At 40.2% G+C, this 18,756-nt stretch overlaps 1 protein-coding gene across 1 annotated transcript in view; it reads right to left on the bottom strand.

Annotated features, from left to right (window-relative positions):
• The window catches only part of LOC145344915 (uncharacterized), a 48,912-nt gene that overhangs the window by 9,326 nt on the left and 20,830 nt on the right, over nucleotides 1–18,756 (bottom strand). Inside the window, exons 2-3 of the mRNA XM_080192234.1 lie at nucleotides 5,620–5,725; nucleotides 3,110–3,579 (exon numbers count right to left, since the gene is read on the bottom strand). Of these exons, the coding sequence (XP_080048360.1) occupies nucleotides 3,110–3,579; nucleotides 5,620–5,725 (576 nt within the window). The remainder of the gene's footprint in view (nucleotides 1–3,109; nucleotides 3,580–5,619; nucleotides 5,726–18,756) is intronic.

Genomic DNA, 18,756 nt, shown 5'->3' with positions numbered 1-18,756 from the left:
AATGCAGGAGCAACATGCACAAAGAACCCTGGATGTCAAGAAATGATGTGGAGATGCCGGCCTTGGACTGGGGTAGACACAGTAAGAAGTCTGACAACACCAGGTTTAAGGTGACGAAGAGGTAAACCTCGAAAGCTTGTGAGTTTACTATCAAATAAATCGGTCGGACTTAAACCTGGTGTTGTCAGACTTCTTACTGTCAAGAAATGTACAGGAATAGATAAAAAAGAAAAGAGGCTTTTAGCAGGTACAAGGGAGCAAATCAGTGGAGGTCTTTGTGGAATATAGAAAGTGCATGGGGGAAGTTAAAGCAATTAGAAGAGCAAAGAGGGGGCATGAAAAAGTGCTGGTGGATAAGATTAGGAAGAATTGCAAGATATTCTATAAGTATATTAAGGGGAAGAGGATAACCAGAGAAAGAGTAGGGCCCATTAGGGCATAATCTGTGTGTGGAGACGGACGACAATGGTAGAGTATTAAATAAGTACTTCACATCCATCTTCACTTGGGACTCCACCTGTGAGGGGATTAGCCATTGAAATTTCTATTTACATTGGTGAGACTGGCAGATCCTGCTGGCATGAGGAGCTGGAAAATTCCGGCCTTAATCTTTTACATCAGTTACAGAGCTCAAATAAATTGTTCTAAAAAATCAAACACAAGTATGCAGAGACTCCAGGCTCACAGCTTTAATATTTGACCATAAGCGGATACCTTTCATCAATGATGCAGGGGCGCTGGAACTCCAGACTCATGCACTGAAACATTTCCACCTCTACTACCCTCCCAGGCAGACTGCCACCACCATCTGGGTGAAAACGTTTTTCCTCAGATCCCTTTTAAATCTCCTGCCCCATACCTTGAAATTATGTCCCCTCAACTAAGAGGAATCGCTGCTTCTTATCCACCCTGTCCATTCCCCTCATAATCTTACACACCTTAATCAGCTCCCCTCTCAGCCTTCTCTGCTCTAAAGATAACAACCTGAGCTTATCCAGCCTCTCTTCATAACTCAAATTCTCCATCCCAGGCAAAATCCTGGTGGATTTCTTCTGCACCCTCTCCAGTCCAATCATATCTTTCCTATAGCGAGGCAACCGGACTGCATACCGTACTCCAGCTGTGGCTAACCAATGTTTTGTACAGCTCCAACATAACCTTCCTGCTCTTCTAATCTACGTCACGATTGAGTGTCCTGAATGCCTTCTTAACTTCCCTATTAACCTGTCCTGCCACTTTTAGGGATCTGTAGACAATCACTCTGTCCATCTGAGCTTCCTAGTGTCCTGCCATTCATGGAGGTCTCCTTTGTCTTGTGACTCCTTCCAAGGTGCATCATCTCGCACTTTTCAGGATTACGTTCCACCCACCACTGATTTGCCTATGTAATCAACCAGTCTGTATCTTCTGCAACCTAAAACCTTCTTCACTATTAAGTAGTCTGCCAATCTTCATCCTCAAACTCATCTATATTGTTTATATATCACTAATAATAAGGGACCTAGTACTGAATCCTGTGGTACATCACTGGACACCACCCTCTGTCTCCTTTTGGGGATCAATTTTTTTCCTTCTGAATTTTCTCTAATAGCTTTCTTGCCACTGATGTGAGACTCACAGGGTTGGAATCCTCTGGTTTATCTCTACCACCCTTCTTGAAAAGTGGAACCACATTAGTTGTCTTCCAATTCTCTGGCACTCCCTCTGTAGCCAGAGAGAAACTAAAAATATGGGTCAGAGCCCCTGTAATTTCCTCCCTCGCCTCCCACAGCAGACTGGGCTACTATTCATCCAGGTCTGGGAATTTGTCCACTTTTAAACCCACCAAAATCTCCGATATCTGCTCACTTCCAATGTCAAACTGTTCAGGAACCTCACAAAAACCTCTCCCCAAATTCTGTACCACTGTCCTTCTTCTCTTGAGTGAAGGCAAATGTGAAGTATTTGTTTAACAGCCTACCAACATCCTCCATCTCCACACACAGATTACGCCAAAATGGGCCCTACTCTTTCTCTGGTTATCTTCTTCCCCTCAATATACTTAAAGAATATCTTGCAATTCTCCCTTATCTTATCCACCAGCACTTTTTCATGCCCCCTCTCTGCTCTCCTAATTGCTTTCTTAACTTCCCCCATACACTTTCTATACTCCACAAAGATCTCTACTGATTTGCTCCCTTTGTACCTTCTAAAAGCCTCTATTTTCTTTCTTATCCATTCCTATACATTTCTGTGCATGTTGTTCCTGCATTTCACCCTAAAGGAAATTAGTCCTGTACTCTCCCCATTTCCTTTTTGAAAGGCCCTCACTGCTCTGCTATAGATTTTCCCACAAGGAGCTGTTCCCAGACTACTTTGGCCAGATCCTACCTTATTCTAATAAAATCTGTCTTCCCCCAATCCAAAACCATCTTTTGCAGACAATCTTTTCCTTTTTCATAATAAGCATAAATTGTACTGTGTGAGGTTGCTGTCACTAAAATGCTCCCTCAGTGCCACATCAAACATCTGTCCAGCTGTGTTCCTCAGAATTAGCTCCAGGACTGTGTCATCCCATGTTGAACCTTCTACATATTGATACAAAAAGCTCTTCTGAACACATTTCAAGAAATCTGCCCCCTCTAAATCACTACAACAATCCCAATTAATGTTGAGGAAGTTGAAATCTCCAAATGTAATTATCCTATTATTATTATTTAACACACTTCAGTGACTTGTCTAAATATCTACTCTTTTATTACCTGCTCACTGTTTGGGGGCTACACTCCCCACAATGTGACTCCCCCTTCTTACTCCTAAGATCTACCCACAAAGCCTCATTTGAAGACCCTTCCAACATATCATCCCTCCTTACTTAAGTAACTGCCCCCTTCATTAATAATGCAATACCACCTCATCTTTTACACTCTCCCCTGTCTTGCCTGAAGATCCTATACACCAGAAAGATGAGTTGCCAATCCTATCCCTCCCTCAACCATATCTTTGAGATGGCAACAATATCACACAATTTTATGTGTCAATCCACACCCTTATCTCATCAGTCTTACCTATAATACTCATAGAATTAAAGTAGAGGCAATGAAACGTTATACTTCATTTTTAAACTCACCTCATCAATTGAAGGAGATTGTTTGACCATTGCGGTCATCATTTCATTTGTTGTAACTACCCTTGAGACAGCTATGGATTCATCATTGGTAACCGTAACCCCACCATCAGGGAATGTGGTATGAACATTCGGGCTTACACTGGTCACTTCAGTAAAATTATGTTTGGGTTCAAGATCACGTGGTTGTGAATTAACAATTCTGAATTTAGGAACAATGGGAATATCAGTGTCTTTTGAAATGATGGTGGAAGATACAGGGCCAGTCACTGTGGCTTCTGTTGTAGTTTCAACAACTGGGAAATCATGATGTTCTGGTCCAATTTGCACATGTTGTGTTGTGGTCATTTCGCTTGTCGTCTTAACCGTGGTCACTTGGCTTGATGAATATAAATGATTTGAAACTGTTGAAGGAAGTGTGTGATAAGTTGTATGCTCTTCATTGGAAAAGCTCTTCTCAAACACAATGCCATCTAAAAGCAAATAAAAATGGAACAGTTAGACTACTATCCATTTCTGATGCAACATTGTAAAACTGATCAATTCAATATTTGACTATATTCTTTACTATTGTTTGAAGAATCTCTACAAATAAAGATATTGCTTTTATCCCACAGGTGGAAGCTAACTAGGACAATCTTAATTTATGCCACGATCAAATCAATGCATCTTGCCTAACTCCTTAAGTATTCTTTCACAGGCTGTGTGCATCATGGACTTGGCCACCATTTGTTACATATGCATAAATGCCTTTGAGAAGGTGGTGGTGAGCCATCTTCTTGAATCACTACAGTCCATGTGGTGTCGGTGCATCCAAAATGCTATTACCCAGGGGCAGCAATATCGTTCTAGGTCAGAATGGTCTTTGATGTGGAGGGAACTTACAAGTGATAGTGTTCCCACTGCTGCCTTTGAACTTTGAAGTTCTAGAGATAGTGGATTTGGAAGTTGATGTCAAAGGAGACTCGGAAAGTTCCTGTAGTACATCCTGTAGATGTTGCACATTGCTGTCACTATGTATTAGTGATGGAAAGAGTGAATATTGTGGATGGAGTGATAATTAAGTGGGCTGCTTTGTTCTGGATGGTGTCCAGCTTCCTAATTGTTTTTGGACCTGCACTCCTGCAGGCAAATGGAGAGTATTCCATCACACTCCTGATTTGAAGATGGTGCACAGGCTTTGGTGAACTAGGTGAGTTACTCATCGCACAGTTCACATCCTCTGACTTGCTCTTATAGCCACAGTATTTATATGGCTAGTCCAGTTCAGTTTCTGGTCAATGATAACACCCCAGGGTGTTTATAGTGGGGAATTCAGTGACGGTAATGCCATTGAATGTTATGGGGTGATGCTTAGATTCTCTCTTGTTGGAGATGGTGATTGCCTGGCACTTGTGTGGCATGAATGTTACATGCCACTTATCAGTCCCAGCATGAATGTTATCCAGGTCATGTTGCAAATGGACACAGGCCACTTTATTATCTGAGAAGTTGTGAATGGTGCAGAACACTGTGCAATCATCTGCAAACATCCCCCGTTCTGACCTTATAATGGAGGGAAGGTCATTGATGAAGCAGGTGAAGATGATTGGGCCTAGGACATTCCCCTGAAGAACTCCTGCAGCAATGTCCTGCAACTGACCTCCAATACTGACCACCTTCCTTTGTGCCAGATATGACTCCAATCAGTGGCCACTTAAAAGCTTAATGGGGCAAGGGCGAGTTTCCCGTCCAAGTCCATACCTGCCCCACTGGAAATTCACATCCAATTCATGATGGGTGGGACTCTAGAGGGAATCCTGCCAATGCGATTTCACGCTTACCCCATCTCAAAACCCACCAGCAGAGCTTGACATTTGGACCAAGGGGAACAACGAAAGTTTGAGCTCAGGCCTAGGCTTGGAATGGAAGAAAGAACATCCAGGCTAAATTTCACCTTTGCTAATGAATGTAATTGGACATGAAAATTCCCAATCTATGTATGTTAATCAAAAGAGAGAGAGGACAAAGTGTTCTATCAGAAAACAAACTAGTTAAGATCACTGAATGAGGAGATCCCACAGGAAGCTGGAAAATCCTTTTCTGTTAATCGTTTGATTTCTGTTTTCTCTCTTTCCTGGAAGTCTCAATACAATGCATTTTCTTGGTAAGCCTCCCACATGTTGGTGGCCCAGTCACAGAACTATATAGATAATGTAATACATCTGCAAACAGCCAGTTGGATAACACTCAATCTTCCCTCCTTCCTTGTAGCTGCAGTTATGCTCTGGAACGTAACCAAGCTTTTGGGGTGGTGGTGCTGGGGGAGCTGGGGGCAGGGGGGGTGGAAGACAGGGAGAGAAGATGACAATGGAAGTAACAACAACTTCCTGTCATTCTGTCGTCTGTAGCGTGTAATGTTATTGGAAATTATTTTACAAAGAACTGACTGCGGTTGAATGTCATCTGCAACTGAATTCATCATTTTAAATCAAACAGCCAGAACCATTATTTGACACAATGAGAATGCTCACCACCAGAACCAGAACCGGAATAAAGATCATCTTCTTCAGAATCTGTGCCAGACCCTTCCAGTTCATCGTCAGTCAAGTCTTCAGGCATTTTTGTTGGAGCGATAGCCTATTGCAAAGAAAAGGGTATTAATAATTGTGCATTTTTGTTAAAAACAGGGAATGTTTCATTTTCTCATTTGAAGATTAGTCTCACAGTTTTTCCTCACATTGCTGCATTCACGTGGGCTTGGATTTTGGCTCTGATTTCAGAGTAAAGAATAATGGCCAAAACATCTTGGTTTTGTTTTATTCTTCGCACAATTAAAGCATTACATACCAGTGAAAAACAAGTTTCATGGATTTATGAACAACAGTTTTCCTCAGATATCCACTTCATTCCAATGAGATAAGGGACTTGAAGTGGTTAAATCTCCTTTGAGGTTTTAGATTGGAACAAGCCTAAATAAAGTACAATAGGCCAATCTGTTCCACAGTATTTACCGCAGTTCAGTTGCAGACATTAAATAAACCATTTCAGACAAAGTACTGGTAATTAAAATCATACTAACTCAGCAGTGTGGTTTCACTTCAAAACTAGTACCTTCCTGTTTACTGAATCATGTTTCCTTCCGCCTCCAAAACACACAAGAAAAGCTACATTGGCCCATCACTTTTTGGGGTTTGTGCAAAGGAGAGAGAGGGAAAAAAATAGTCTGATATTGGTTAGACCTTAGTTTGATGTATGATTCTTCAGAACAGGATCCAAAACAGCTTTTGAAAAGAAAGTGGATAAGTACACGAAATTCATTACTAGGAAAGAAAGTGGACTGAATGGATTGCTCTTTCAAATGTAAAGGGCACTAGTGTTGGGGTACTGACAAAGCTTCCACTAAGGGCATCAGATATAAGCATCAAGCAATTTCAAGTCAGATACAACTGCAGCTTCTACTATTCTATTCCAGCTGCAGCCTTGTAATAACAATGAGCATCCTTAATCATCTTCTTTCCTACACCATATTAACTAATCATTCTTACAGGCGGTGTGATGGAAATATTAAGAGAGCTTGCAATATGCTTGTATGCAGGTTTGAGAGAATGAATAGCTTATATCCCACGTATTTTGTTCCCATGTATACAATACAGCTTCTGGTTTGAAAAATATCATGGATTTACTTTACACTGAAAACACTTTTGACTTAATTGGCTTGAAAACATAACATTTTTACAAATAACAAGCTATATAACGCTAGCTGCATGTAGCACACTTTCAAGCTTTGTCTGTGTGCACAATATCTAGCTGTCAGCAATGTGTTTCTACAACACTGAAGAATTTTCATAATATTCTGACATCTTTACCAAGAATTTCAAAACAAAATCATCAAATCTGTCTCAGAGGTTGACATGCCAACATCAATGCTTGTAAAAGAAATCATTCCACTCAACGCTTCTGTGAGCCTACAAAACTTTTTTTTAATGTATTTTATTATTTAGCAGATTATTTTATTTATATGAGGGGAGAGCAGGAAGACATAATAATCTGAAGTGTTTTTGGGAAGGTAACATAGCCTGAGAAAACCTACAGTGCAAGATTATATTGCGCAAGGTACTTCTCTATTGCAGTGTGATGAACTGCTATTAAAATCATTTGATTGCAGTTTAAGAGGCTTTCATTTCTGCTGGAAAGATGCTATGGAATCAAATAGTAACCTGTTCACTTCACTTTCACCAACCGCTTACTCCACTTCAGGTTCCCAGGGAGTGGGAGCCTATTCCATCTGACACCTGGCATTAGGCGGGATACCCCCAATCTATCACAGGGTAGTACCTTGTTCATATTATACTTAATAATATAATAGGAAATTGACTGTCTTCCTTTAGATTATCTCCAAGATTGGCAAAACTGAAAATTAATTTTTGTACTTTTATTTATAATCAAATATGTTTGCTGGAGGCTGCCAGCCATCAATGGGGCAGTAACATAAGAACATAAGAAATAGGAGCAGGAGTAGGCCATCTAGCCCCTCGAGTAAAGAAGGTAACATTGTACATTATTACCCAAAGGTACTAAGGTCATCTATAACATTATTATCATGTCTGTCACAGCAAAACCCAGATATTGAACTTGGCAGCTTTCTAATCTGTGAAGCCCAGCTCTAGGACAGATTATACATTTATCTACTAAACCAATCTAGGAGCAACAGTTCTACTTACAGAATGGCATTGAATCTCACCACCTCGCCAATGTTATAATCAAATTACAGGGAACATTACATAGACTTTGAACCATTTTAATACCACCTCATGGCCATATATGACTTTTGCACTGCACAGAACAGGTATTATATCCAGCACAATTCTGATAGAAACTATCTTTTCGACTTAGGGACTTAGGGAAAACTTTGCAATTATGAAATATTTATATATATATATGAAGGTTCAACAAACATATGGATGTGTTGTGCATTAAGTATCAAATTTTGAGGAGAACACTTTACAGATTACAACCAGGCAAGGTTTAAGCACTCACTGACAATTATAAATTTATAGTGCCTGATACTCCAAAATTAATTTTGTATATTGAAAAAACCTTGATTCCTAAACAAGCTTAGTAAACTACCCAAAGCAGATTATATAAAGAAAGAATTGACATTTTATTGGCACTTTCAAGAACTTGGGATGTCCCAAAGAGTTTCACAGTCACTGAATTATTTCTGAAACATGCTTTCTGTTTTAATGTAGGAACGTGGCAGCTAATTTGCATATAGTAAGACCCCAGAAACAGTAATGAGACAATGACTAGAATATTTGCATTTTTAGTGGTGTTTGTTCTTCAGGCACTCAACATAGACCCCAAGAATTCAAAGCTGTGAAACAAAAAGTAACCTGGAAAGTGAAATTGTATGGCCATAGTAGTAGAATCCAATCCTCTACAAACATTAAACTGAAATACATCTGACACACTGGGTCAACATATTTTATACCTTTCAATAATACATAAACTTTGTACTCCAAACTTTTTCTCCTTCTGTAAACACTATCAGTATAGGTGAATGGTAAGTTACTTGTGCCAAGCAAGGAGTGGCAATGGACTTCAGACTAAAGATGAAATCATACCCTGATCATAGTTAGGAAAAATGGAGCAACAACGGCAGTAGAAAAGTGAAATCAGCACGTGAAAACTCACAGAAGGTCCAAGAACCAATTGAACTCCATTCATAAGTACAGATCCCACCTTCAATATTCTTTTAATGGAAAAAAAGATTTTTAGCCTGTAAAATCCATTCCACCAAAAAGGCTTTTACTTTCGCAGAACACCATGTGTCAGAATTAAAGTTACCATGTGGAAACATTACCTCAATTTCACAATTCCTGTGATAGTGGAATCTCTGTTGGAAGCATAGAATCATCCCTTTAAATTCAAGAATGAGCTCCACACTAAAATTAACGTTTTAGCATCTAATATAAAGACAGATAGAAATCTGACATACTGTAAACATACTGTAAACTGTAAACATAGAACTCAACACCATTAATTAGATTTCGGAATGAGAACACAAAATAGCAATAGGTATTATTAATCCATAGAATTATGGAGAAGGAGGAAATTTGGCCCGCCAAGTCTGCACTGGGTCTCCAAAAGAGCATCTTACTTAGGCCTCTCCCCCAGCCCCCCCCCACCCTTTCCTGTAGCTCCATGCAATCCACCTAACCCACACATCTTTGGACACCAAGGGGCAATTTAGCATGGCAAAACTGCCTAACCCGGATATCTTTTGACAATGGGAGGAAACCGGAGCACCCAGAAGAACCCCACACAGACGTGGGGAAAACGTGCAAACTTGATGCAGCCACCCAAGGACAGAATCAAAACTGGTTTCCTGGTGCTGTCAGACAATAGTGAGAACCACTCTACTATTGTGCTACCCAATCTAAGGGTGATTAATTGATTTGGAAACCAAAATGTTAATTTGGCTCATTAACATTAATTTCAGTATTGCAAAGAAAATAAATTATTTCCTCCCAAACACCTTAGTAAATTTAATGCAAGGCTTTTAAAACAGAAACCAAACTTACTCTATCCGACCTGTGGAAACAAGGACATTCAGTACGAATTTCAGATACAAATTCTTCACATCAGAAACATCTCCCATAGTTGACAGAGATTACAACTGAGTTGAATCCTGGTTGTTCAAAGTTGGGTTCTGGAGATGAATGGACAATGCTATAGCATTGCCATTGATCTAATATAGGTTGTCAACCCATCAGAGGAAATTGCTAATGTATCTGTGCCAACACCTTATATTTATGTAACACCTTTAACATGGTATAGCCTCCCAAGGATAGTAATCAAACAAACTTTGACACCAGGCTGTATAAGGCAGATAACCAAATGCTTGATTAAAAAGGTAGATTTTAAGGAGTTTATTAAAGGAAGAAAGAGAAGCAGTGAGCCTCAGCAATAGAATTTCAGAGATTATGGTCTTGGCAGCTGTGGTCAAGATCACCAAAGGCGGACTGATTGTTTTTAGGGATGCTCAAGAGACTGGAATTGGAGGAGCACAGATTTTGTAGGGCATAACATAAGGAGGGGTCGGCCCTGGAAGAATTTGAAAATGAGGATGAGAAATTTTAAATTGAGGCATTGTTTGACAGGTTGCCAATGCAGGTCGGCAAAACTTGAATTGGCAAACCTACACTAACAAAGTATGGAGAAAGAGAGGTCCTGTTTCAGGTCAAGATGATCTTCAAAGAAGAGTTCTGCTGAAAGGTCATCTCAACCTGAAATGTTTGTTTCTCTTCACAAACGCTGCCTGGCTGACTATGTATTTCCAAAATCTGAACGTACTGAGCAGGTAAGTGGCACTTGAAAAGAGATTTTTGTTAATGATCACATTTATATTGCTAGTGATGTTAGGGGTAAGTTTTTCACTCAGAGGGTGGTGACTGAATGGAATTGGCTGCCGTCAGTGGTGGTGGAGGCAAACTCGCTGGGGTCTTTTAAAAGACTTCTGGATGAGTACATGGGATTTAGTGGGATTGGGGGTTATAGATAGGTCTATGGATTGGTAGGTGTTGATGTGATCGGCGCAACTCGTGGGCCGAAGGGCCTGTTTGTGCTGTAGTGTTCTATGTTCTATGTTTAAATGCAAGATGCAGTCCACAAGAAGCTGAACTAAAATTATTATGGAACAAATCATAGAGCCATTGAGTCATGCCAGATTGAAGGAGGTCCTTTAGCCCATCGGGTCACGGCGGTCTTCTGTCAAGTTATCCAGTCACTCCCATTCCCCTGCTTCATCCCTATAGGTTTCTTTCTTGCAAGAACCTTTCTAATTGAATTTTGAGATCTTATGATTGTCTCCACATGTACTAGGGCAGCAAGTTCCAAGTTATCATCAGTTGTGGCATAAAAAGTTCTTCTTCGTATTCCCCATGCAGTTTTTGCCCAAAACCTTAAATCTGTGTCCCCAGTTGCTAATGGGAACTGTCTATCTTTGTCGATCTTATCAAAACCTGTCATAATCATACGCACTTCTACCAAATCTCTCTTCAAGAACAAGTGCCAGCTTCTCCACTATAAGGAGGGTTGGAAATACATTTTTTGGTACCCATTTTTTAATCAATCCACTGACAGGCTGCTTCCCATTTTGCTAACGTGGGCTCTCTCATTTAAAAACCATACAAGCTCTCTGGGCACATGGGAAATGCCAGTTAAAATTTAAACAAAAGCTGTAATCCAAGTTCACCTTCATGGATTGGGCACAGCTATTTGCAAGGTCAACATGCTTAGTCAACCACAACTTATGTGAAAAGGGATTCAGCAACTCCTCGATAAAATTACTGAGTAGCCCAATAAAAACTGAGCTCAGAATAAAATGAAAGCAAATCACACCATAAAAGATAACAAAAAACATAAGCACCTCAAATATAAATTCAAGCTCTGAAACGTGAATATTCACAATATGTTAGCCAATGTCGAAGAGACAGGCAGATAATTTCCAGTAGACAAAGCAGATGAAAGATTGTACCCAAAATATTAGCACATATCTTTGATCGGCTTAGTGATCCACCGAATAATTGAAACTTTGTTTTACTTCATGGGTAATCATGCTATTCCATGGTAGAAAGCTTGTTACTTCAAACAATTGTAAAACTCCATGAAAAGGTTGGCAGGAAAATCACACGATTCAACCAAACCTCAACATATGCCTTTGCCCCTAAATTTTTTCTGCTCCATTATTCTGCCCAGAGTTCAGGTTTAAGAGACTGTATTGAATTAATCAGATAATAAAAGAACCTAATGTTTACTCTGTAAAGAAACATGAGTGGAAACTTCTCATTCTAGAATCATGTGTAGATTCAAGGTGACATTAGTGAAGCAAAAATGTTCAATGCTTTATAATATAATTGGTGGCTTTCAAGTACTTTGCAAGATATTCAAATATAGCTTTAGCTGCTCGAAGGCAAAACCAAAGCAGTGAAAAACAAAATTGTAGCATGCTCATTTGTCATCTAAGTTACTGGAATATGGTTACTTGTGTTAACGTCAAGTTGACCAACTACATTTTGATTTAATTCCACTAATAGTCGTACACTGTAATATACACCTAGCTTGACAAGCTTTAAAATTATAAAGTTTATTTAATAGTATCACAAGTTGGCTCACATTAACACTGAAATGAAGTTACTGTGAAAATCCCCTAGTCGCCACATCCCAGCGCTTTTTTGGGTACACTGAGGGAAATTTAGCATGACTCATGAGCCTAACCACAAATTCTTTCGAATAGTGGGAGGAAACCAGAGGAAACCCACGCAGACATGGGGAAAATATGCAAACTCCACAAAGACAGTGACCCCAAGCCGTGTATCGAACCCGAGTCCCTGGCAATGTGAGGCAGCGTTGCTAACCACTGTGCCACCATTTTGGGGAGTGAGGAGGTGAATTACTTACTGCAGGAATCCTAACTTCGGTTCTTGTAGGTTTATGTGCATTTAGTATTTACATGACTGGCCCACAATTACATTTCCGAACAATAGTAACCCCTGAGATATTACTAGTCAAGTATTAAAATGGAGGCAGAAACAGGAAACATCTTAATATCACAATACACATTAAGTCTCAGCTCTTATCAAGTTGGCAACTAATCAAAGAAAGGTAGGGATAAAAACCATTCGGGAAGTCAGTAGGAAAGAGAAAGAAAACAGTGGGCAAGCATCAAAAAGGAGCATTAAGTGGAACAGTAGTTTTGATGGAGGTGTACACTTCAGCAGTGATACTGATGCAACAATCAAACCACTATTGTGCTGAATCTAGGTTACTGATGGAGTTGGTTTTCATAATTACAAATGTAAAATATTCCATAAACGAGTGCAATAGAACTTAATTGTTTCTGTTTTGCTGTCCATTAACAGATGTTCCTTGATGTATTTAAGAACAGCAGCCTGGCATTGTTTCACTCATACAGCTGAAAATAGGTTTCTCAGAGAAAATAAGGATTTTTTTAAAAAAAGGGTGTCTAATCTTCCACCTGTCTATAATCAGATTTAAAATCAATGACAGCCTCTTGAAAAGTGTACTGAAACACTTGCTGGGTTAATGCTTAAATATTGGTCAGTTTCTTAGTGAATTAGATATTTTTGATTGTAGAAGGTTCTTAAAACATGCCTATTAGTGCCTTTGTGCCTCAGAAAATTACTGCAAATTAAAGAGCTTTCCTGAACAAAGAAGCTAGATGGAATCCCACAATTTCGACTTGGGGCTGTAGTCAGTTTTGTGGACAAGGTTTGAATCAAATCTTGAACTAGCAGAAAACATTACAATAAAGCAAGCGCAAATGATTTTGACACTACTCGTGTGTGTTGAAAATTGCCCAATATTATGTGCTGGTTAGGCTAATTCTAACTGAATTGTTCTGATCAAATCATAGAGGTTTACAGCATGGAAACAGGCCCTTTGGCCCAACTTGACCATGCCGCCCTTTTTCTTTAAACCCCTAAGTAATCCCAATTGCCTGCATTTGGCCAATTCTCTCTATACCCATCTTACCCATATAACTGTCCAAATGCTTTTTAAAAGACAAAATTGTACCCACATCTACTACTACCTTTGGCAGCTTGTTCCAGACACTCACCACCCTCTGTGTGAAAAAACTGTCCCTCTGCACACTTTTGTATCTCTCCCCTCTCACCTTAAACCTATGCCCTCTAGTTTTAGACTCCCCTACCTTTGGGAAAAGATATTGACTATATGGGTTATCTATGCCCCTCATTATCTTATAGACCTCTATTAGGTCACCCCTCAGCCTTCTATGTTCCAAAAAAATAGTCCCAGCCTATCCAGCCTCTCCTTATAACTCAAACCATCAAGTCCTGGTAGCATTCTAGTAAATCTTTTTTGCACACTTTCTAGTTTAATAATAACCTTTCTATAACAGGGTGACCAGAACTGCACACAGTATTCCAAGTGTGGCCTTACAATGTCTTGTACAACTTCAACAAGACATCTCAACTCCTGTATTCAATGTTCTGACCGATGAAACCAAGCATGCTGAAATCCTGAGAAAATGCTCGGAAAATTCACCCCCTCAATTGTCCAGGTCTGAGTGGTTCAGGTGAGGGGGCGGGGGGGGGGGGGGGGGATGCCACTACAGCAATTTCCACAACAGTTCTAGTTGAGTGTGCAAATGACAAAATAAGCATTTTCCAACTGGTACTGATATATAGTGTCAATTAATAAGTCACTGATGCTCATATATATTCAAAACTCGACTCAGGACTGAATGGGGTACTGAAGTTGTGAACAGATTGCCAGAGCCTGGAAGAATTACTGAGGAAGGGGAATGAAGTCAGTCAATAGGAAGAATCAAAGACAACTGCTTTGATCTTCTCAATGCTTTAGCTGGAGGAAGTTAAGATCCGTCCAGTACTGGGTGTCAGTAACGCTGCCTGATGGATTGCAGATGAGGAGAAGTTTTTATGTGAGCTATAATGATCTGGAATGCATTGCCTGAAAGGGTGGTCAAATCAGATTCCATAGTAACTTCCAAAAGGAAATTAAATTCTGTATATACTTTAAAGTAAAATATTTGCAGTGATATAGGGAAACAATAGAGGACAGGGATTCATTGGTGTTTTTTTTTTGAAGAGTTAGCACAAGCATGATGGGCCAAATGGGCCCCTATTCTGCAGTATAATTCTGAAAGACATGCCAGTTAGGTGCATTGACCCAAACATGCGCCAGACTGCGGCAATTAGGGGAATTTCATAGTAACTTCATTGTAGTATTAATGTAGACCTTACTTGTGATTAATAAATAAACTTTAACTTATCTTTAAAATTCTAGGAAATGATCTGATATGCAGTAACCAATACAAGAAATTGACTGGTTGATGTCACATTATGATATATGTTTAAACTGATACACAAAAAACAATTTACTGGGAAGCACTAGTCAAATTTTCACCTCTGACATTGGTTAAATTAGTCAATAAATAGATCACTCCATACCTCATCTCTTCCTATCTCTGATGTCCTCTCTCAGTACAAACACTCATCCTTGTGCTGCTTACCCTTCTTCTTCACCCAGCACTTGGCACCAGTGGATTAATCTTCTGGCCACCTCTCATAATCTGTCTTTCTCTAGCTCAGTGTTTATTTTTCTCACATCTCTAAAATGCCTTGGGGTGTTTCTCAGTGATAAATAGTCGATCTATAAAACACAAGCTGCTGTTGAGTGTGCTCAGACTGCCGAATGGGGCTACACCCACTGGGTGCTCTGATTTTGTTTGGAAAGAAACAATACTGAAGATATGTAGACACATACCCAACATTTACTTACCCAGATGCTATGAACAAGAGCGACGGGGAAACTGAGCTATCACTTCTATAGACAACACAATCTTAACAGAGAATGAGATAGTTTTCACCATAATTCAGAAGTAGCTATTCCAAAGTTGTTCTGCTTATCCAATTTAGGTGAATATGGTGTCAGCATTATGACTGGAAGTCAGCTCCTTCTGTTCTATCCTATCCTTTCTCACTTTGTTTTGGCATTTATTATGAAACATCATTGGAATAAGTCTACAAGTGTGTAAAAATCTAATGTGCAAGACAGAGAATAAATCCCACTTTAAGATGAGTATGTGGAATCCCTTATCTTTCTGATTGCTCATGGTTTTTAACCTCTCTACACCTCCTCTCTCACTGGGAAATCAGACACTTTCTAACCAATCAGGTCACTTACAGATTGGAGTCGAGAGATACCTGAAACCTTCAATAGAAACAATGACCATTTAAAATTTGAATTGAAAACCTAAGGCCAGAATTCTCAGCAGAGAGCTTGCCGCCTGATATCCATTGATTCCAGTTTCGCGCCGATTCCTTGATGCCACACTCGGTCAAATGTGGCCTTGCTGTCACTCTGACCTCACCTCTGGAATTCAACTCTTTTGTCCATGTTTGAAACAAAGTTGTAATGAGATCAGGCTGCGGAATGCTCCGAGTAGTTGGACTGTACCGCAGCACCTGTCCTTCGTGGAGAAATTTTTCCACAAACACACCTTTGACCACATGGCGATTAAGCAATGGTCAGCGCGTAACGTCCTTGGGGCCCTGAGAGAAAAGGAGATGGCGGATCCTGTCGGATGGTTCCCTGAGCAGACTGTCAGTGTCATCTGGCAGAATGCCTCATCACCAGAACTTACAAACAAGCACCAAGATCTGGCTTGGCTGGTGGTGAGAAGGGCAGTCCCTGTTAGATCCTTCATGCATGCTCGACATTTCAACATCACCGCACACTGCCCTTGAAGCGGCTGTGGGGCTGATGAGATGGTCGCACACCTCCTTGTGAAATGTGCCTTTGCAAAGAAGGTCTGGAGTGAGATGCAGTGGTATTTGTCGAGGTTCGTCCCGAGCAGCTCAGTGACGCAGGACTCCGTGCTCTACGGGCTGTTTCTGGGGACGCACACCGAGACAAATATCAACTGCTGCTGGAAGGTCATCAACTCGGTGAAGGACGCACTTTGGTCCACCCAATACTTGCTGATCTTCCAGTTGAAAGAACTCTCCTTGACCGAGTGTTGCAGACTGGCACATTCCAAGGTCCAGGACTACGTGCTGAGGGACACGCTGAAGCTTGGAGCAGCCGCCGCAAAGTCACAATGGGGAAAGGCCACACTGTAAGGCCTTTTAACGAAGGCAGACCGAGGGCCTGGGAACTGCAGAATACCCTTGACCTGCGTAACTGTGCGCCAATCTGAACAATAACGGCACACAGTAATTTTTGAGGCAGGTATATAGTTTTAAGTTTTGAAATATTATTACCGTAATTTGTACAGAACTGTTAAAAAGTTTTAATTCTGCACTGTTTGCAAGCCATAGACATGTAAATTTGCAATGGTTTATTTGAGATTTTTGTGTGAGGTATATTTTTGGAAAGGGGGGGTGGTTCGAGAGGGGCCACACTGTGGGGCCTTTCAGCGGAAGCAGACCGAGGGCCCGGGAACTGCAGAACACCCTCGACCTGCGCAACTGTGCGCCAGTCTGGGAAATAGTGGCACACAGTAATTTTTGAGGCATGTACATAGTTTTAAGGTCTGAAATGTTATGACTGTAATTTGTATAGAACTGTAAAAAGGTTTAATTCTGTATTGTTTGCAATTCAAAGACATGTAGATTTGCAATGGTTTATTTGAGATTTTTATGAATAAAGTATAATTTTGGGAAAAAATAATGAGGTCAGGATCTGAATGACCCTGGCAAAACCCAAACTGGGCGTCATTGAGCAAGTTACTGTTGAGCAGGTGTTGCTTAATAACACCTGCTCAGCAATAAACCGGGCAGGTTATTGACTCTACATTGGGTGTGTAAACGTTTTAACATCCCTCCATGTTCTGTCAAGTTGATTAGATACATTAAAAACAAACCCATTAAAATTCATGATCAAAACCAGACTGAGAAATTCTGAATTCTTTTTCTATATACTTGCAAAGTTCCATGTGGCTTCAAAAATGGTATGTTTAAAGCCATTTAACAATATTACCACAACAATAACTTCCATTTATATAGCAACTTTAACATGGTAAAACATCCTGAGGCACTTTACAAGAACAATATCATTAACCCAACAATTGCCCAAACTGAGGCATTGGAATCACACTGGGATTATACGCAACACTGAAAAGCAGAGCGAACTGCACTAACTGGTTTCCATGAGGAGGACAGTGATTCAAGTGCAATTCAATATTTGAAAAGAATATTTAGTGAGCTCTTACTTCATTGCAATGGTAAAGGAAGACTGCCAATGCTAAGGGTGCAAACATTTTGGTCTTTAGTCAAATTATTGTATATGTAACTTTCCCTTCCTCAAGGTAAAGAGGGCCTATATATATAGTGGACTCATTTCCCCTAAGACAAAGAATGATTTTGCTCCCACCTCCCCTGAAACTGCCTGGCCATGTCAAAACTTTTGTAATTGTATTATCATGGAAATCAAAACGTGTATTTGTATTCTTGCAGCAGTAACAGCAGCTTTGAAGTCAAATACTTTATTCAAATTGCAAGCATGGCCAAGGGGTAAGATAGTTAATATAACGTCTGGAAAGTAAATAACTTCATTAGCAGTCCAGCTTTGCCCTCTTCCTATCACCGCTCCCCCCCATACCCCCACCACTCCATCCCCAACCAGCCCAGGTCCCTCACCTTCCCATGCCCCCATTACTCCACTCCCATGCCCCCCACTTACCAACATCCCATCCCCTACCATCACCCCCTCTCAACACACACACACACACTAAATCTTCATAGTGCAATTAGTCCAAATTCCAGCAGCATGCAATACTGAATCAAAACTGTCCATCTGCAATATCTTAGAGCTAAATGTAATTATTTGATTATATAGTAACACTGTCAGCTCCTCTGCATTACTAAGAATATTTTTAAGAAAGAGTAGGAGTACACCACAGGTTCTTTTAAGCCTGTTCTTCTATTCAATTAGATCATGGTTTAACTCCTACATCAATGTCATTTCTACACCCTCTTTCTCAACCGCCTCTCATTCTCCTAAATGCCAGAGAACATAGATCCATTCTATTCAATCTCTCCTCACAGCCTTCTTATCCTTGGAATCACTTTGGTGGTGCATTCATCTGAGGTAAGTAG

Source organism: Carcharhinus amblyrhynchos, chromosome 7 (assembly GCF_965287045.1).
Source record: "Carcharhinus amblyrhynchos chromosome 7, sCarAmb.v2.hapA, whole genome shotgun sequence".
In the NCBI taxonomy this organism is placed as follows: domain Eukaryota; kingdom Metazoa; phylum Chordata; class Chondrichthyes; order Carcharhiniformes; family Carcharhinidae; genus Carcharhinus; species Carcharhinus amblyrhynchos.
The sequence above is the reverse complement of the archived record's forward strand: the minus strand, read 5'-3'. Positions and strand labels throughout refer to the sequence as shown.